The sequence below is a fragment of the Rhinolophus ferrumequinum genome, chromosome 21 (assembly GCF_004115265.2).
Source record: "Rhinolophus ferrumequinum isolate MPI-CBG mRhiFer1 chromosome 21, mRhiFer1_v1.p, whole genome shotgun sequence".
Lineage (NCBI taxonomy): Eukaryota > Metazoa > Chordata > Mammalia > Chiroptera > Rhinolophidae > Rhinolophus > Rhinolophus ferrumequinum.
The window spans coordinates 42,350,023-42,370,640 of NC_046304.1; the positions used below are offsets into that span (position 1 = coordinate 42,350,023).

General features: G+C 40.4%; 2 protein-coding genes across 5 annotated transcripts in view; one reads left to right on the forward strand and one right to left on the reverse strand.

The window, feature by feature from the left end:
* Window positions 1-5,121: 5,121 nt before the first annotated feature.
* Window positions 5,122-19,382, reverse strand: CCDC47 (coiled-coil domain containing 47). Its single transcript, XM_033090514.1, has 13 exons — window positions 19,157-19,382; window positions 15,076-15,344; window positions 14,508-14,615; window positions 13,831-14,005; window positions 12,315-12,436; window positions 11,660-11,725; window positions 10,653-10,754; window positions 10,356-10,466; window positions 9,530-9,615; window positions 8,968-9,026; window positions 8,559-8,668; window positions 8,197-8,364; window positions 5,122-5,679 (listed from the first exon to the last, which is right to left on the reverse strand). Exons 2-13 carry the CDS (start codon window positions 15,337-15,339, stop codon window positions 5,599-5,601), a joined length of 1,452 nt encoding a protein of 483 aa, XP_032946405.1. The 5' UTR covers window positions 15,340-15,344; window positions 19,157-19,382; the 3' UTR covers window positions 5,122-5,598.
* The window catches only part of DDX42 (DEAD-box helicase 42), a 31,079-nt gene continuing 29,765 nt past the window's right edge, over window positions 19,305-20,618 (forward strand). For 2 of the 4 annotated variants that reach the window (XM_033090507.1, XM_033090509.1), the window contains exons 1-2: window positions 19,305-19,436; window positions 19,946-20,090. The gene's annotated coding sequence lies outside the window, so the exon portion shown is untranslated. The remainder of the gene's footprint in view (window positions 19,437-19,945; window positions 20,091-20,618) is intronic. The other 2 variants (XM_033090508.1, XM_033090510.1) reach the window with 2 other exon arrangements.

Genomic DNA, 20,618 nt, shown 5'->3' on the forward strand with positions numbered 1-20,618 from the left:
AGAGCTGGAGGAGAGTTCCGCCCCGCCCCGGCGAGGGTGAGGAAGCTCCGCCCCGCCCCGCCCCGCCCCGCCCTGATGGGGAAGCTCCGCCCCGGCCCTCCCGGCCCTCTCTGTTGGGGAAGCTCCGTCTGATTTTCCCGTCGCTTCGGTTGCCGCGGGCACCCAGCAGCGACAGCGCGGAGTTGCCGTTCTCCGGGTGTTGAGTTCTTATTCCGCGCAGCGCGTACCAGAGGCATTCCGTTTCCCACAGAAGGGACCCGTTTCCCCAAGTGTGTGGAAGCCAAAGACCTAGTTTGTGGGTGAGCACTGCAGGCTTCGGAAAGGACTCCCCAGAGCCTTCGCCCCCGCAGCAGGAAGGAAGTAGATGATTTCGATCATGAAGAGTCAAGGGGACTAGAGTAAGGCTAGCCAACACTGGCTGCTGACTTGGCTACTTTGAGGATTTTATTTTCATTTCGTGTGGTAGGACTTCAATGGGAAAAAAACCTATCGCGCTCTTTTCATTGAATACATCTCAAAAGCCCCTCACTTTGGCCTCTCCGGCACCAAACTGACAAGTGCTAAGGGGAAACTCACCTTCTCTCTGCTTCAGGTTACTTCTCTGTAAAAGGAAGAAAATAGCTCAATCAATGGTAACTATCATTTTTATCCTTCTGGATCTTTTCGTTTCTGGATCACTCCTCATTTGCAACTCATGTTTTGTTTGCAGAAACCTGTAAGGTTTGCCTTGATGGGAAAGCTAGCCTAAGCCAAGGCAGGCAGCGCTTGAGAAATGATGAAGCAATCAAGTGATGGAGCAAGACTCCCTTCTGTGAAGTTGCCTTTTATTCACTTGACTTACTTAGCCCATGGAGGAGGTAGTTCCAAAATTGGATATATACCATCAAGCTCTTCCTAGTTCTGACCCTTGACACAGATTTATACTGGTCTAACTTCCAAGGTGGGGGAGTTCAGTTACATCTAAACAGGGACAGAAATGTGACTTTGAGACTGAATATGAACTTTGCCAGTAAACCGATTTGCACCTCAAGGTCTCATTCAATTTTATATACATCACTTTGATCTTATCTAGTGGTTTAACATTCCAAAGCACTACTCTTACTATTCTCTCATCCTCAAAATACAATGCCTCTCTCAGCAGCAAACTTCGTAAATTGACAAAACAAGATAGCAGAAATTGAAGTAAAATTGTTGGTGATGTTCTTTTGGAAAAACCTTCTTCCCATGTGGTCTTTGGAGTTGGGGGTACTAGAGAAGTCAGTGCCTGCAAAGACGCCAAACTTGATGCAGCCACCACAATGAGTAATTTTAAACATGGAGGTACTTCCCATCTGTTCTCATAGCCCAGTAGCTATGTTATTTTCTAGCTGGGTATCAGTCTACCAAAGGGGTTGAAAGATCTCACCATCTTCATGACTGCCTACAAAAGCTTAGTTAGATGAGGATGGAAAAGGGGCCACAGGTTAAACCTGACAAGCTCAGGAGACTGAAAATAACCACATAAGATGGGGTGAACATAAAAAATTCCTATGTAAAAGAGGTACCTGTCTCTCCAATTTACTTTTATCCAATCCCAGAGATTTCCCTGCTTTGCTTTCTCCCACACCCTTAATCTACCACTAATGGATTTCATGTAACCCTCCTCTTTTGATTCTATGTATAAAATAAGCTGCAAACCGCCCCTTTGCAGAGCATTTTCTTAATCCCTTGAGATTTCGCTTCCCAGCAATTGTCATCGGTTTGGCTCAAACAAACTCCTACAAGCTTTCTCTTAGGCAGGGGGTTTCTTCGTCGACATAGCGAACCTTTTGACCCAGATTCTGTTCTGACAGTTTCAAGGAGCAAATTTCCATTAAGTTTAGTTTTCCAGGGCCGACTAAGTCCAGAAAACTTAGAAAACCGGCGTTATAAAAGGTCAACTTGCAGTATTTACAGTCAATCTTTTCCTGTTTTGCTTTTGAATTATGATCCCTGCGATGCACAAGCCCTCTGATGCTTTTCACCTACTTATAATAAGGGTTGGGGCTCTCCCAAGATTTCTGGAGCATTCTGAAACTGGCTTGAAGCCTAGAGGAGTGGATATGGACTGATGATCCTGTTTTGTTTGTAACTCTTTGAGCATCCAGTTTAAACTAAGGGCACTGCCCTCTTCAAGATACCACATAACTGTATGAAAGGTAAAACTAATTGCCTAGAACACACAAGTGGAATGCTTATGATGTGTAGTTTAACAAGTTTAGCAGGATTAATTTGCACAGCATTTTATATGTCAAAGCACTTTATACATGTTATCTAATATGATCCTCGGAACAGCATTTTAGAAAGGGGAGAGTAGGTAATGCTCATTTAGATGAGGAAACAGACTTGTTAAAGCACTATGACAGCTTCCAGGTTCCTGCCAATAAATCCAGGGCTCTTTCCTGAAGTGGAAAACTGGCTTCAATTCTAGCTTTGCTACAACCTTACTAAGTGATACAGTTACATGCAGGAAAAAGAAGCAGAAGAAAGAGCTATTTAGTATTTAAGTTGAAAATGTGACAGGAAGGCACTTAAGAGTTCTCCCTCAAGCAAAGGTGACACAATAAATAACCTAGACAGATGTAATATTATCTGATTTCCAAATAACTCCCACAGAAGTAAATACTTAAAAAGGCCTGGTATCTTTTAAACAAATAAAGCTACACTATTTGGATAAAACCAAATAGATGAAATCAGAGGTCAGTTAATTTTTAAAAATGGAAATAAAAAATAATATCCATTAAAAGTGATGTAGTAATAGACACAAGTTTCTCCCTTTCAGGAAAAAAAAAATTAGCTTCCCCTGAAATTGGTATTACTTCTCAGTTCATAGAACTGAGAAAATGACATTCAACTGTGCAAAGATAAAAACCTTACACTTACTTCCAAATGCGAATAAATCTTTGATCACCAACAGTTATGCTATAGGGATAACTGTTTCTCATCTCTTACACCCATTCAAATCATTCAAAATGAGTGGAGGCAGGAACAGTAAGAAGAGAGAATCCAGCACGATAAAAGTACAGTATTTCACCACCACCCCCATCAAAACAGATTCTTGTAGACACTGCTTTAAATAATTTTTACATTGCCAATTACTATTGGATGAGTGGAATGAGAAAGAAAAATCAATGTTTTTCTTTGGTGTAAGTCCCATCTAAAGAAAACAGTTTCACATCTGGTACTTGACAGGAAAAGGTTCTATGAGTAAGGAAACAGAACTGTAAACTATTACCCCCACCACGGAAAAAGAAAAACCACAAACAAAACTAAACAAAACAAACCAACCCTGTCAAATTTTGCAGATAAAGAGAACTCTAAAAGGATCTGTTTGGTTTCTATTGGGAGAAAGGAAAGCAGAGTAAAGCAAAAGTGCACCACTTGGAAAATAGTTCTAGATAAAAATGCTGTAATTTATTAGAGAATTTTACATTTATTATCTCCTGTTAGGGAGAGAAAATAATTATTATGCTCACTTTGTAAAAGGAAGAACAGAACAGAAACTCAAAAGTTAGTCAGTGACTTGTCCAAAGTCAAAGGATTAGTTATAGGTTTTGGTGGCAGTAAAAGCCAGGCCTTTGTCTTCCAGTCCCGTGCTTGCTTTGGCACTGCTGTGCCCAGGCAGTGCAGACAAGATTGGAGGGCTGAATGGTTTCCCAATGTGACAGACAAGTCAACAACATTCTCCTCTCTTTGCCGTCTCGTTCATAGGAGAGGAGATAATGGTGTCTTAACTCAAGACGGGGACTTCGGGGAGGACCCCATTAATAACACCTAGGGCTTTAAAACTACAAAACATTAAAAAAATAACCGGGAATTAAGGGATTGTTGTCAAGGCCAACTCTTTTGAAGGAAAAGCATTCCAGTGACTTTTACTGACTAGAAAGAACATCCCTATGGGCTTATACTCTTGTAGGGAAACCCCAGAAAAGTAAAGGCGGCACTCTGAGATTTTTGTCAATGAGTTTAATGTATGTCCATAGGTAGTGCATATGAATGCTTACATTACAAAATTAGCTGCCATGGTCCAAATGTGTGGGACTTTAAGAAAGCTTTCATCAAAAGATAACTTAGCCTATCAATTGTGATTTCTATAATGTACTTTAAAGGTTTGTAAAACAAGGCTAATTCTAGAATTATATAGCATTACATTTTATGTTATTTTTATTATTTTAATAACTTAATTTCATGAACTGTTAAAAAAAAATATTACATTTGCATCTCCCAGTTTACACATTTCTGCATTAACCCAGAGAAAACCCCACGTGAAGTTTCCATGCAGTTACAAAGGCAGCAGCACATGCTGTTTCCACAGCAGCTTGGTATTGCCTCAGACACACCTGCACATAAAAGCGTCCACAAAAAAATACCCGCCCACCCCTCTCCCACCAAAAAACCCAACCATTTCCCATCCCACCCAAAATTACCTGGTACAAGCAGTGACTTAAAAAAATGCTTTCTTAGAAGGAAGCATTTATAAAATGCAGAGATCTGAACAAGCTAAATGCTTGTGCAGATAGATGGGCCTCTCTCCCAAGAGTTCCTCCCTCAAGAGGCAGAAAGAACTCTCCAAAGTTTAGGAAAGCTCATTTTTAAAAGTATCCTTATGCATATTCATGGCTATTTCTTTGAAAGAATATACCCAGCCTCAGCTGTGGAAGAGATCAAAGCAGAAGGAGAAGCAAAGAGACACAGCCATAACACAGAGAATAGAGGCTCTCCAGGAACATCCGACAGGTTGCAGCGACCAAGAAGGAAAACATTTGTGACTTCACACAGACCACTGATCTGCTCTGGTTGAAGCAGTTAATTTTTCATGCACTTGTTACTCAAGAAAAACATACAATCACTTAAAATACAGCATTCACGATGTCATTAGCTTATATCACGTAAGGAGAAAACTGTGCTCCTGTACTAACTATCCCTAAAATTTTCCACATACATGTAAGCATCTTAAAGTCTACAGATATCCTATAATACTGTCATCAGCACCGCCACCTACAAAACATACACTGAACTACATTGTTTTGAGTCCCTGAAATTTCAACACCACAGATAGTGTTCTAAATTTAACTTTTTTACAAGCTTAATGTAGACACAGAAGAAAACACCAAGCAATGTTTATTGTGCAATTCCAACAGTTATTTGTGGAATCTTGGTTTAGAGGCATTCTCTATAGCCATTTCAACTGCTATTTCAAACTGCCATTTTAAACAAAAAGCAACGATCTAATTGTGTGTCTATAAATTCATGATATTTCTTCAAATATCATAGCACTAAAAGCAGTGATGATTCGTTATAATTTTAAAAATATTTTAAAACTACAGAGTTCATACAGCATTCCTTTCATAAAATAATCAAAATAATTTGATTATCTGGAAGAAAATGACTGAAACAGAGTCCTTTCAATGTATCCATAACCTCTGTAAAACTCCAAAAAAAATAGAACAATGAAATAAGGATTTCTCAGTCACTGGGACTGTTTGAACTTTAAGATGAGAAATGGACTGGTATTTTTTTACGTTTCCTGTGAATTCAGAGCTTACAGGTGGCATCAGGACTCAGATCTCTGGGATGACCTTACATGGCTTTCACTTTGATTTGTTTCATTTTCATTTGCTTCTTTTCCAATTTCTTTTGCTCCCGCCTCAAGGCAGCTTCCTAGGTGGGGAGAGAGAGAGAGAGAGAAAATCCAAACTAAGCTCTAAGCACACATTTAACAATCAAAACGAGACTACTACTGCCTATACTATTACTCAAAACCTAAGCTTTCACCATAAATAACATTGCAGAAGATAGTTATGAAAATTGCTAATATCTACGTTCGTTAATGAAAATTACCTTGAAGTGAAGCAAATTTCAAGTTAAAAAGAAACTAAATACTACATTTAAACAGGCTTTGTTAGTCTGGTCTGATTTTTCCTATACCCAGGAAACATTAACCCATCTTTCATCATAACAATTTTATGTACCTGCCAAGGAAATTGTACTTCAGTTCAGAAAACCTTAAGATCTTGTTTGATCAGGTTATTAATTATAAATCTCTTTTTATTAGTAGCATAGATGTTATACCTGAGCACAATATTTTAATTCACCATGTTCAATTGGGGATTTTTTAACATATTTTTATTTAGGCATTAGGAGGTTTATATAGGAGAGGAAGAAGCTTCAAACACATGATTTTAGTAGCAAAAGTCTGAAAGTTTATCCATCCACAGCTGTGCTATTGTGTATGTATCTTGAAGAATTGAACCATCATTGTTAACACTGATTTTATGGGAAAACGCATCCCGCATTTGCATTCACAGAGGCAGAAATGAACCTTCCCCTCTGGCAGTTGCTGCCTCCTGTGAGGGCTCAGAAGCAAGTGAACAGCCCCAACATACACTAGTAAGTGAAAAGCTTTACCCTCGGGGACAGCTATATGAAATGGTCAAAGTACTGTCCCAAGGTCCCTTTCCCACTGAGCCAACCCCTATCTCCGTCATATTCATTCTTTCCTCAACACAATCCATCCCTTCCCATATTACGTATTATACACATGTGGAAAACTGCCAATGCACAGAATATGATATAGGGGGTAAGTGAAGAAATTCACGTTAACATATTTAAGAAACATATTTGTTAATGTCAATAAATATGTGAAAAATGTTCAAAAAATGCCAAACAAATGAGCTATCATTTCTCCACTACCACAATCACACATTTGAAAAATGGTAAGTGGTTTTCATAAAGATCGAGTGTAGAGGGCTCCCTACCATATGCTGGTAAAAGCATAAATGGGTACAACTTCTTATTGGCAGCCTCTCTTTCTTTCTTTCTCTCCTAGGATTGTTTTCCTCAGGAAATTTTTAAAAGCACAAACATGGAAAGACACTTTCTTGAAAGACATATTTTTAATGTAAAAAGTTACAGAACAGTGTTTATAAGATGAGCTACATTAAGAAAAGAAATATACATACTAAACGTAGAGAGTTGGGGAACTAAATAGATTATAAATAGTGTTAACAGCAGTTACCTTTAGGGATGGGAGTCGTCTAAAGGACTATATTATTTTCACATAGTAGGATTAAGGTTAGTTTTAATTTCTGTGTATATGTTTCTCTGTATTTTTCAAATTAAATATGTAAGAAAACAAAACAAACAATGCTATACTAGTAGGGGCAGGAGGATCCAGATCATTCGTATGAATGAGCCATTCAAGTCAGAAACTGATTACAATTTCTTCTTTTTTGGGGAGGAGCGGGCGGGGGTAATTCCCATTCCCATTTAATTCACTGGCTATTTTTACAAGGTACCCAAGCCTAGATACTACAAAGCAGTGGTTCTTAAAAAATACGTTTTAACCCACAAGCAGCTTACAATCTGACTGAAGTTCTGGGCCCTCCTTTTTCTTAATCCTATTGTAGTTTCAAACCCTAGAAAGAACTGGAGAACCTCTTTTATTTCCATAGAAAAATGAAAGGCATTATCTGTTAATGATTCTGTGTAGATTCTCCCAGTGTACTCATTAAAAAGGCATTTATATTTATAAAGAAGATTGCATAAACACAGCTATAGTTTCAGGGGAAAAATACCCATCAACTAAACCAAACCAAATCCAATAAAAAGTGATGAGAAAGGGTAAGATGGGAGGAGGCCAGCGGCGTGCTCCGTGCTACGTAGGCCCTTCACTCAACAGCATTAATCACTCCACTGGCATTGAAGCGCCACACAACGGCTCTCTTTTACTTGGCAGCACAGTTCCTCCACTTCTAGGAATTTTCTTCAATCCTCGAGATTGTTCTCATTAAAATCCACATCTCCTAGAGCTCTGTTCTCCTCTTTTTTTGACCAGCATTTACCAGGCTTAACATTTTAGAGCTGGACTATGGCATCTTAGTTCACAAAAATGTAAGAACATGCTAATATTTGAAACATAACATACCATAGCCTAAAAAGCTCTTGGGTTTGAGATTCATATCATTCTCCAGGATTGGACTCAATCTAACATGGTTTGAACAGGAAACACTATTTATTCTTTATAGTGCTATTAACTAATTAAATGTCCCAAGTACTGAGAAAATGCTAAACTGTTAGCCGGTGTACTTTCCCACACAGAATTACCTTAACAGCCAATATGGTACAAATAGCAACCTCATAAATCTTAGTTCCACCTCAGTGATAAGTCTGTCTTACCTCAAGCCTGCGCTGTTTCTCAGGATCTTCCTCATTCATGATTCGCTCCTTCTCTGCTCTTTTCTTCTCCTCACGCCGAGACTGTGCCGCTTCCTGTCTTTGCACATGCGTCAGCTTTAAGAAGTTCTCTTCCACTCGAGCTCGGTTCTTATCTGCTTTTTGTTTGCCCTTTCACCAAGAAACAAAGCGTTTCATAAGAAATCCATTTCAATCCAACAGAAGCAAAATCCCATTTAGTAGGCTTTCATAAAACTACTCCCATTTAGCACTTTCAAGTCAACTAGCAAAGATACAATTACTGAAATCCCAGAGGAAAAAAACAGTAAAAGGTGCCAACTTATAATAAAGGCTACTGGTCTTACTTCTCTGTTGAGTCGGAACTTTTTGGCTTTATCGATAGAATAAATCACCATGTTCATCAGGGGTAGCAAAGCCTCCATATCCTTTGGGTAAGTGTTACCTGAGCCAGGCACTGGAAAACAAAGCCATTTTCCTGCTGAGTTAACAGCAGCATTAATACTTCTGAGTCACCCAACCTTTTATTTTTTTATTAATAGACTCCTTTCTTCAAATTTCTTAGGCAGCTAAAATGCGGAAAATAGAAATTAAAATATATAAAAGGATCTCTTATTGAAGAAACTCAAAGGCAATAAGCAGGCAGGGTTAATTTCAATCTAGTTTTTTAATAAGCTATCATTTGGGAGGGAATAATACTCTCCTTCAGATCACCTCTCAGGAAATGAAGAACCCAGATAGACACAGAACACTTACCACTAAATGTAAACAATAGCGTCTTCTTAGTGTCAGGCAGCTTTAAAGGCTGACCTTCCCTGTCATAAAAGAAAAGGCTGTTTAGAAGGAACACAAGAAAGACGTTCTCTATGTACATAAGTCACCCAATTCACTTAGATGAACAGATACCTGCAAATGATCAGCACAGTATTTGGTTTGGCATCCTCAAATCAAATATAATCTGAGCCTGAAGGAGCTTACAGGTCATCTGGTCGACTTGTCTATCTGATGAATGCATTCCCAAGTGATCTTTATCCTATGCTTGAACACCTCCAGTGATGTACCAACCAGGCAAGATATATTCCACCTCACCTGGGGAGCCAGAAATGAGCCTAACTTTAAGTGCAAGGCCCATATTTTAAATAACATTTTTGCTTATTTTGATGGATTTTTATGTTTTATTTCCAGCTCCTTGTTACAATGAAGCATCTTATTTTTGACTCAGGCTCAGAATAAATCTAGAAATAATCTACCTGGCAGATGCTTCAACACAGAAAGCTAAACAAGAACATCACTTTCAGTATTTTTATTTCATACGTACTCTTGCATAATTTTTGGACCAGAGAACTGGTCTGAAAAATGAACGGATTCAATCTTGTCAGCATAGTGTGTAAGAAAGTGAACCATCTGAAATAAAGAAAAGAAAATTATTTTTTCTAAAGTAGGGTTTGATGCATTTCCCTTTTTTCATAAAGATATTCACTCTTCAATCCTCCTTACTTTTGCACAATGTCATTAAGGCCAAAGCTTTAAAAAATTAAATTTAAATAAGAAATCACTCTACAATGAAACTAGTACTTTTTCTTCAGCAACACCAATTATTCAGTTCTTCTCATTAAGCAGCTAAAATGTATCTCAAAATAATGTTCTAAACAAGAGTGAAAGCACAAAGAGAAAATCTAAAATAATTTCAGGGACTTCATCATAAACACATCACCTTGAACTTACATTCAGAACTGTCTTTGAGCTATCTTATATTTTTATGACACTAATATGTGCTGTTACCATTACACAACCAACGACTTTCTCTATACATCTCTCTTCTCTAACATTAATTGAAGCTTAAAAAAATGGATTAAGTGACATGGTGATAAGGATTAAAGTTGTAGTTCTTTTTCAAAAAACCTGAAAGCCATTAGCAATCCTAGAACAACTTGCACTTGATTTAGAGAGAACTTCTTAACTAATCAAATTTTCCTTTTGACAAGTTAATCTATTGCTTAAAGAAGGTATTTTAATGTCTGTGTGGGAAAGGAATATGTAACCAGTGCATTGTCATAAAATGAAGAACTTGTACAGTGTGACTTTTAGGGAGAGGGCCCTGTATATGCCAAGGTGTACAAATGTATGTCTTCTATTGCATTTACCTTTGTATCCATCATTCCCTCTGTGACTTCTCCCATCTCAGACAGGATGGCCAAGGAGTCCGGCAGTCCATACTTTGCTCCAGACTTAGGTTTGTCACTACAAAACTCACTCTAGAGAAAGAGGTAATTGAAAGTAAGACATGACATTTTCTTATACACAAAGACTTTTTGTTTCTCAAGAGGATATGCACTGACCTATTTCAAAATGGTTAATGATCCTATGCTCTGAAGGTGAATCTCTATGTAATCAATGGGCACAGTTGCTATGTATATTGGAGTCGGAAGAATTCGACATACCAGATCCTGCATCTCTTTCTGCAGTCGCACCAAGGCTTTCCGAGTGCCAACGGCAAACACATACGTATCCATGTCTTCATCATTCATGGTCACTTTTATTTGCTTTAAAAAACAACAAAACTCACCTGTTAGGCTCTGTGATAGGCAACTTCCTAAGATGGCCCCCAAGATTCCCACCCCGTGGTGTATATGTCCTCCCCTAGAATGTGTGAACATGATGGGCTATCACTCCCATGACTGCCTATATAGTGTTAGGTAGCAGAAGGTCCCAAAGTCCCTCAAGTTGACTTTGACTTAATCGAAAGGAATATTATCCTAGGTGGACTGACCTAATCAAGTGAGTCCTCAAAAGGAACTGAGCCCTACTTGGAGAAAGAGTCACAGTGTGAAAGGGTGTGGGGTGGATAATGTGGCAATGACCTGAAAGTGGGCTCTAAGAGCTGAGAGTGGTTCCCAATTGACAACTAGCAAGAAAATGGGACCTACTACCACAGGGAACTGAATTCTGCCAACAATCTCAATGACTCTGAGAAGAGGGCCCCAAGCTCCAGAGCTTGTGAAACAAGTCACAGAGACAAATATGTCACAGAAAGACAAACACCATGTGATTTCACTTACATGTGGAATCTAAAGGACAAAATAAATGAACAAAGAAAACAGAAACAGACTCATAGACACAGAGAACAAACTGTGGCCAACTGGTAAGAGAGTTGAGGGGCGGGGTGAAAAAGGTGAAGGGATTAAGAAGTACAGATTGGTAGTTACAAAATAGTCACAGGCATGTAAAGTACAGCATAGGAAATATAGTCAATAATATTGTAAGAACTATGTGTGGTGCCAGGTGGGTAACAGACTTATCAGGGGAATCACTTCGTAAATTACATAACTGTCTAACCACTATGCTGTACACCTGCAACTAATATAAAATAATATTGAATGTCAACTGTAATTGAAAAAAAAAAATGAATTCACTTTGCACAGAGAAAACCAGCAGGGATAATACATACCACTTGATCACTCACTGGCCTCATCATCCGGGCCAGGACATTCAGTAAGTCCTGTCTCTTGAGGAACTGAAAAAACAAAAACAAAAGCAAGAGAACAGTTGCGACTTCTGCTTACTATAAAGAAAATACCTTGGAGAGGGAATCAGATGCTTCATCTAATATAGTCAACATTCGGGCCGGCCCGGTGGCTCAGGCAGTTGGAGCTCCGTGCTCCTAACTCCGAAGGTTGCCAGTTCGATTCCCACATGGGCCAGTGGGCTCTCAACCACAAGGTTGCTGGTTCGACTCCCGCAAGGGATGGTGGGCTGTGCCCCCTGCAACTAGCAACGGCAACTGGACCTGGAGCTGAGCTGCACCTTCCACAACTAAGACTGAAAGGACAACAACTTGAAGCTGAACAGCACCCTCCACAACTAAGACTGAAAGATAACAAGTTGACTTGGAAAAAAGTCCTGGAAGTACACAGTGTTCACCAATAAAGTCCAATAAAATCTTTAAAAAAATATATATAATCAACATTTGCCAGTTAGTATAAGATGATTTTTATACCTCATTTTAAGTCAAACATGAAAGGATGAGACACTTGAGGATTTGAATCCCTCTGGAAAAAAACAAAAGGTAGATATATACACTGTACCAGAAATCCCCTACTTACCCTGAGCTGGATAAGCATCCCCTCACAGCACACTCGACCAGAACACCACAGGTTGTAGATATGCTCGTTCTCCTGGTTCAGCTTTCCTGTGCTTATGGCTTCTTTGTTAGTTCCATCATCCCCTAGGGGCAAAACCACTTAACGTGATTCTCTGAAAAATGCTGGGGCCTTATTGTTACACTCTTTTCCACCCTGATCCCACAAAGATCATAGCTTTAAGGTGGCAATACTTTGCCATCTTCTAGAACTCTCCTTTGGACACTGATTACAACAGATGGGCACCATTCCTTTTACTTTTAAAACTCTTTATTGTTTCCATAAAAAAATATGGACTCTAACATTGCTTCTGTGTCCTTGCTAACGACAATCAGCTCGAGCATAAATTTCTCCAGAGTAGATACAAAATGGAGCAAAATCAGTTTAAATGTCTCTGCCAAAAGTTAAAAAAATCTCGTATGCAGTGAATAAAAAATACCGTAATACAACTAACACTGCCTCACCATGTCGCCTATGAGTTAACTTTAATCATGTTTGCTCTTCCAACAGCAACATGGTAAGTGCTATTAAGAGCTGTACTTTAGATCAAATTCCAATCATTTCCTCCCTTCATTTGATTAAGTGTACAAAAGAAATTGTTCAACCCTCACAAGGTAAAGCAGACTGATACACTAAATGAAAACACATGAGGGGAAGTGGGAAGTGTTAAAAGCTGCTTATTATTTTCCTAATTTCCAGGTCAAAAAGTACTTGGAAATACTATGGTACAACAGAGAGAGCATGAACATCGGAAGTCTGTAGACGAGGTTCTAGTATCATGGTTGCAATTGAATAGCTTAAGTTTTAACACTTCTGGATTTCAGTTCCCTTCCTCAGGAAAACAGAAACTATATCCAATAGACAATATTGTTATAAAGATTAAATAAGAAACAATATATGCAAAGTACCTAGCACAACACTTAAACAGTCTTCTAAAGAGACAAGCAGACGGATACTTGCCTACTATTAGAGGGAAACAAAGTGGTAAATACCAAATAGGGGTGAAGGTGGGTGAGTCCACCTTACTCCCTACACTACACAACTACAGGGATTCCTGTAAGGTACTTCAATGAGTACCTCTTCAGTGGATCTGAGACTAAAGTGCCCAGAACCTGAGGGAATTGTGAGGGATTTCTAATTTCTAAAAGATGCACTGAAAGCATTTACCAAGCTATTCAAAATGTTAAAATTATTTGCTTTCAGCCAGACTTTTATCAACTTGCGTAGATAACACTGATTATCTCATTCTAATCAGAAGCTGTTCAGCAATTGTTAATTAATGAAAGATGAGAAAATTATTTAATAAATGAAATTTACTCAGCATATAAAACATAACAAAAATGGGATCCTGAGAACAAATAAAAAAGCACTCTCTTCAGCAGTCCAGTAGAAGCACTCAGAAGTTTATATTGAAGGGAATAAACAGTTCTTACCAGATAATTTTCAAGCAGGCAGTTGAACTTCTATTAGCCTCACTTACCTACTAAGGTAAAGTTGCTCTCCAAAAGCTCTCTATGAGTGTTAAACCAAGCCTGAGCAAGGCGACTGTTTTTATTCTTCCCAATGATATAATTCATGATGTAGGCCAGCAAACCAGTTACCATCAAAATTTCTAGATAATAACTCTCCCAGCTGTTCTGGAGGTGTGCAGGAACCTAAAGAAGAACAATTATTCTATTTAATGTTGGCTGAGGATGAAGGATGCATTCTAACTCATGGGATGAAGGAGAATGAGAAAACCCATAAACAGAAGTTGTTACTACTTACAACTGTCACTGTATATGGTTGTACTTTGAAATATGACCATTTTGGTTTTCTAAGTCGGCTTTGTAAAAGACTCTTTGAGGAAATGTGAGTACAATCAAATGGGACAAAAAGCTGGAAAGCCCTTTGTATTAAACTTGATTCTGAGTCCCACCCCAAAATAAATCCAATGTCTATCCTCTTCATCATTCCTTGATAAATAAAACTATGAGGGCTAGAATAAAAACACAGGAGTTATTTCTCTAGATCGGGAGTTTTATCAGAAGAATTGATGTCGAACTCTTTCACAGCTCCCACTATTACGTCAACACCAGCTATATGTCACTAATATTTCCGGGATGTATGACAGCAAAATATCTTGTTGGTTTGGAATTCAGAATCCTGTATACGTACATCAACAATTGTTATTGGGTCTTTATTTTTGCTAGAAGAAGTATCTGGTTTGTCTTCATAACCTTCAAATTCTTCATCATCATATGGCTCACTCTCGGTATCTCCCTCCTACAAAAGTGAGGCACAATGTTTTCCCCTGTAAATGTTGCCAGCAGTTGTTACCTCACTCTCGTAGGCGACAGTTGTAGAGGAAAACAGAACACGTAAGCAGCAAGCACAGAACACAGGAATGTTACGTGTTTTCAACAAATGATGACTCTCCATGCTTTTGAATCCCAACTGCTAAATAATATAATTCCCACCCATATACAGAATCCACTCTCCACTCCTTCTCCCAGCCAGGCTTTCCATAGAGGAGAAAAATACAATTCATTCTTCGATCAATGCAAAGGTGGGAACATACTACAAAACATTTAGAAGAGTGCCACCTACTGAACAAAAAGATCCTAGAGAGTAAAGGTCTCCCTAGACCTGGGTCTTAGTTGAGTATCTGGGGAACAGCGCTAGTTACAAGTTTTTCCATCCTTCCAATTTCCCAAGAAATCAATAAAAAAAAAAAGAATCTCACCTGGGTATCTGCATCTTCAAAATCTCCTTCTTGGTTTTCATCATGTCCTTCCAACTCCACAGTGGTCTCGTCTTCATCATCTTCAGTGGTTATCACCCGTGGAGGAGACTCAGTGACAGAATCTTCTGTGACATCCTCGAATTCAGCGAAGTCATTATCATCATACTCTGCGATGTCTTCCTCATCCTCGAAATCGTCAAACTTGGCTTCAGAGATGCTCCCACACACCAAAAGGACAACACAGAAGGCGTGGAAGGTTTTCATTGCACCTTAACCGTGAGTTGAAACAAACAAACCCTAAGTGGACGGCCATTCTACACATACCAATCAAATTTAGAAACAATTAAAATGTATCAACGACTCCTGCTTTTCTCTTAATACTATTCATTTCAGATAGCACTATTAAAAAAAAAAAAAAGATGCGGTGAGGGTAAAGAGGCCTGGGTTCTAGTCTGTACTCTGTCACTAGTTATTTGTAAAATCGTGGACAAATCATTCATTTTATTTAGTTTGGTTTCCATTTACACTGTGTATTTGGTAAGCATTGTTTTGAGAGCCTATAAAAAGCTTTATACAGGAACTGGGAAGGGGTGTAATAAAATAAGAATTAGATGGAACTACTTATCTGTTAGTGGTTAACAAAAATAATACATGAATAGAAAAGCCATTCATGCTTAGATCAACTTGGTGTGTTCACATGTGAACATCATCATGATAAAAGCAAACGTGTAAGACTCAAAGTCCTGGGCGCTGTCCTAAATCAGTCCTAAAGCAGCTGATTTAATCCTCATAACAACCCTTTGTGGAAAGTAGCATTAACATCCGCATTTCACAGATAAGGAAATGAGGCACAGAGATGTTAAGTAATACAACTCTGTGTTAAGTAACAGAGCTATGATTTGACTCCAATTTTGACTCCAGAATCCCTGAGAACCATTTATCAGGCCACTTCTCAAATGTAGGCCGGTGGCTATGATTTTATATTATTTACTTAAAGTAGTAAGTTTTTTGCTAACAATCTTGTTCCTAGTGTACATGATGTAATGAAATACATCAGTATTTCATAGCTTTCTGAAAAGAACAGTGGGTATTCCACCATCTAAACATACATAAATCTACATATAAATAAGTTATTTTGTACGGTAGGATTATGGGCACTTTGCTTTTATTTTTCTTTATATTTTCTAATTTTCCTATGATGTGCTATTGTAATAAAAAAATAAAAGCATGGTTCCTGAGGCACTCAAGAGGCACTGCAAACTGAGGAATAGCTATAGCATAGAAGCCTGAAGTAACATATTTTAGGAGTTTGGTATGATGGAGCATTGGGTTTACAGACCAAAGTGGGGGTCAGGAGGCTTCTGGAATGGCCTGCAGGGCCAGGATGATGATCCTTATTTACAGACCACACTAAGAAATCTGGATAATTAGACTTGACTAAAGGATTTAAATAGGAGAGTGACATTATCAGATTTGCAATTTAACTGACAGCTCATACACAGTGTGAATTGGATAAACGCACCTGAGGCAGGAAAAACAAGTGGTTGAAATAATTAGATAAGATATAAAACAGTATTGAACTGGCAGTGGTACTGAGAATGAAGAGGAAAACAGATCTGATATTTAAGAATTACACTTGTCAGCATAAAGTGATTGAATATAGAGAATGTGGGAAAGGAAGACCGGGTGATTCTAAGTGTTGGCTTGATTAATGGCTGGACAAAGTCATCCGTGAGATAAAGAACAATAAGGGAGAAAAAACAATTGGGAGGGAAAGGCAATAAATTAAATTTAGTACCTGTTGAAAAGTTCAGTGTTTTTAAGCAGTATGTTGGATGATTAACACTTATCTCTTGATTTTCACGATATCCCTAAAAAGTATCATAACCTACCTTATGGAAGGAGAAAAGGAAGTAGTTAGAAATGTAAGTCTGGAAAAAAAAAAAAAAGAACAGAAATGTAAGTCTGGAGTTCAGGATACAAGCCAAAGCTGGAAATAGAGAAGGTGTGGGACCGGATGAGATCCCCAGGGAGTATTGAGTGAGGTTAAAAAAAAAAAAAGAACATCAAAAAGTCTTGAAACAAATCATAACAGCTAAGAGGTGGGCATAACAGGAAGAACTGGAGTGGGAAACTAAGAAGGAATGATTAGAGAAAAAGCAGGGACTCTGGTCAAAGTGTTATAGAAGTTAGCATATTTCTAAGAAGGAAATGGAGCTCAGTTTCAATTGCTGCAGAAAGTTCAAGTGAGATATGGACCTCAATTTTCCAAATGTTAATCAAGAAATCACCTTTGGCAACTGCAGGAAAGTGGTAAGGATGGAAGCCAGAATGCAGGAAGTTGAGAACTAATGGAGGTGACTTACTACTCTTTCAAGGTGCTCTGGGATAGTGAATATTCTGTATTTCATATTTACAACACCGTAAATTCTTAAAGGAATCGGTGCAGTATCAAAGGTTATTGCCTAATACCTTGCAACCCATGGCTGCTTAAGAAACATTCTTTGAACTGGACAAAGTTCATAAATTTTGAAAGGCACAAGTAATTTGAAACATGCCATAAAGGATAGACCAATAGCATTTCCTGTCCAATATTTGATCTTTGAGGTTAGCAACGGGAAACATTTTATGAGCAAACAAACATAGCTGCCTTCGCAAAACCAACCTCAAAAAGGTTGATGTGTCTCCAAATATCCCTACTTTCCTCCAGTAATCTTTTATTATAGTCAAAAGTGGAAGAAAAATGAAAAAGAGCACGCACTTTGGTGGAGTTAGATTTGTTTTAAAATGTCAGCTCTACCATTTGCCAGTCATATGATCTTGGGCTACTTACTTAAAATTCCGTTTTCCACTTATGAAAAGGGGATACCCATTCACTACTTGTAGTGGGTCGTGCAGGAAATAGATGCCCAGCACATAAAGGCACTCAGTAAATATTAGTTCCCATTACTTCCTTCCCGTGTCTTACCAACATCCTCTAAGATTTCATTTTTAGTGTTTCTCTTTTCAGATGTTTTAAACTTTTTCAAATAGAAGCAAATAAAGGTTAACATTGGCACAGTTGATTTGATTACCTACCTACCAAAAGGTCTGATCAATTCAAATTGAATTTCCACTCAAGAGGGTTCACACTGTAGAAGCATTTCTAGGATAACTCAGCACAGTAATGGGGCTCCTTCAAGGTTATTTATGTTAAAATTATCCGAGGCATTTGTGCCTTGGCCTTCTCACTCTGAAGTCTCTCTGCTGCAAGTCATTAAATGCACAACTCCCTGCCACGCCACCCAGTCCTGAATGAGACTCTTGGGGCAAAGAACACAAGCACTACCAAGTCTGGTTGATTAGCTTCTGCTGGCTTCCTTGGCAGTCTCTCACAGACGAGGTCTGTAAGTGGGGGAATCATTCCTTGTCGCCATTTAGTTAGGCCTTTCAGACAATGGCCAGACTGGGACTTTTGGAAGTCACATAGACATTCCCATCTCCTTACACCGTTGGATAAAAACACGTTTTATGCAAGAAACCTTCAGAAAAGACTGGCCAGAGTTTGTTGGTTGTTTTTGTTAAACCACCCGGGGCTAGTCTTTCCCCACCATGGAGAATCAATTCATCGTGCCATCTGTACTCCACTCTTCCTTCTGCACACTGTAAGTTTCCTCTAACTTTGCACTTCTGATTGGCATTTGCTCACAACTCTGTGGGGAAGTTCCCCAAACCCGTTAAAATCACCTCAATCCTGAAGACCAACAGGAAATGGGCCTTGAAGTGGACAAAGTTTGCTTGCTTTTTTTTGTTTTGTTTTTGTTTTTAAGGAGGGCGCAGCTCACAGTGGCCCATGTGGGGATCCAACCGACAACCTTGGTGTCATTAGCATCACGCTCTAACCAACTGAGCTGACCTGCCACTCCAAAGTTTGCTTGTTTTAAGAAAGTCCGGAGAAGTAAGAAGGCGAGGGGACCGATGTAAGTTACACAGGCCTGTCTGAGGGAATTGGGTGGGAAAGTGGACCGGGCGAGGCTACTCAGAGTGACTTCTCCGCCCGGCCCGGCCCCCACTGACTAATACGTCATGGCCCGCTTCCTACCTGTACCAGGGGCTAGAACCGGCCCAGCGCTTCTGAGGCCGCCGCCTTTACCCCGCCTGCCTCTCGGCCTGGCCGCTGCTTGCGCTGTCACCGCGATTTTACTGCCCCCGATCCCTCTAGGACACAGCTGGACCAGGTAGCTCAGTCACGTCGCGCCACTCTTCACGTAGCTTCCACCGTCCAATACGTAGACTGCGTGCTGCCTGTCCGCGCCTGCGCGCGGCAAGGAAGTGGAACACAGCCTCTGGGACCGCGCGAGACCTTCGTCACCCTCGCCCCGGTGAGTAGAGGTGGGGCTGCTGGGAGAATTACATAATCCCAGCCCCTGGGCCGGAACTCCCCACGCCGATCCCAACCCTCTCCGTTAGGATTCAGTGAAGTTGTCATCACACTGAACTGGTGCTCCGGAAGCTAAAGGTGGCCATGCTCTATGGAACCACGTGGCCAGACGCACGAGGAGACATGTTGTCCAAGTCCTATTTGCAAAGGACCTAAATTTAGGGATCGACAATTTTATGCAATGCAGTTTCCACCGACGGCGTTATCTTGGAATTTTTGGGCGGCTCCCTGTCACTGCTACTCTTCCTTAAATCCCATGCCTACTTCCTAGGCAGGCCTTGAACACTCCTCCCCCATCAGCAATACCCAATCTGAGAGACCTTGGAGATATTCTGTACCTTTAAGGCCCGGAGCCCACGGCCTTTTCCGGAAACGTAGCTGAGGCCCCGCCCTTCGGCCCGCGCTCTCTGCACTGCGCATGTCAATTTTGTGCTCCCCTCCCCCCGTCAGCAACGGGTCGAGAGGCGGCGGCGCAAGGGGCGGAGACGGAGGAGCGCGGCGGGACGCGGCCTGGACCGCGCGTACTTCTGGCCGTGGGATTTTCTCCGCGTCGGCGGTGGTAGCGGCTGCCGCTACAGCAGCAGGTTTGTACGAGGTGGGTCTGGACTTGGGGCCGCCACCCCTGGGGGCACTGGAGGCAACTGCGGGGCCTAGCCAGGGCCAGGGAACCGCGGCCTCGTTTAACAAAGAGCCAGCGGAGCCTCTGGGCACGGGAGGCCCAGGGCGCCGGGGAGGGGTGGGAATGCGGGGCTCAGGCCTCGAGGGGTTCCTCCGAGCCGCGTCGCCCTCCCATGGCTCCCGCTTCTCCCGCAACTCTTACGGAGGCCCAGTTGGCTGCTCTTCCGGAGGCGGCGCCCGCCCGCTCGGCTACGGAAGGGATTTGTAAGGTGCCGGTCTCCAACTCAGGGATAGCCACGGGAAAGATTCTGACCCTAGTCTGCAGTAGTTGGCAGATGCAAGCCTCAAAGTCGGGGGGTTAGGGAGACCGTCTGGACAAAAGTTGCCAGATCGGAAGACAGTAAAAGGAATAGTCCGTGATCTTTGTGCAGCCTAGAATATAGATCAGTGATTAGCATCACCATCGCTCACAAACTTTTTTGCGGCCTACTTAACAGCCTATCTG

What these genes read in the sequence shown, in the direction of transcription:
- CCDC47 (XM_033090514.1), bottom strand. Translation starts at nt 15,339, where the DNA reads ATGAAAACCTTCCACGCCTTCTGTGTTGTCCTTTTGGTGTGTGGGAGC. An exon ending in GAGCAACTTTACCTTAGTAG is followed by an intron (nt 12,437 to 13,830) that starts GTAAGTGAGGCT and finishes TTTTGCCCCTAG; the next exon opens with GGGATGATGGAACTAACAAA. An exon ending in GCTATTGTTTACATTTAGTG is followed by an intron (nt 8,669 to 8,967) that starts GTAAGTGTTCTG and finishes TTTGTTTTCCAG; the next exon opens with TGCCTGGCTCAGGTAACACT.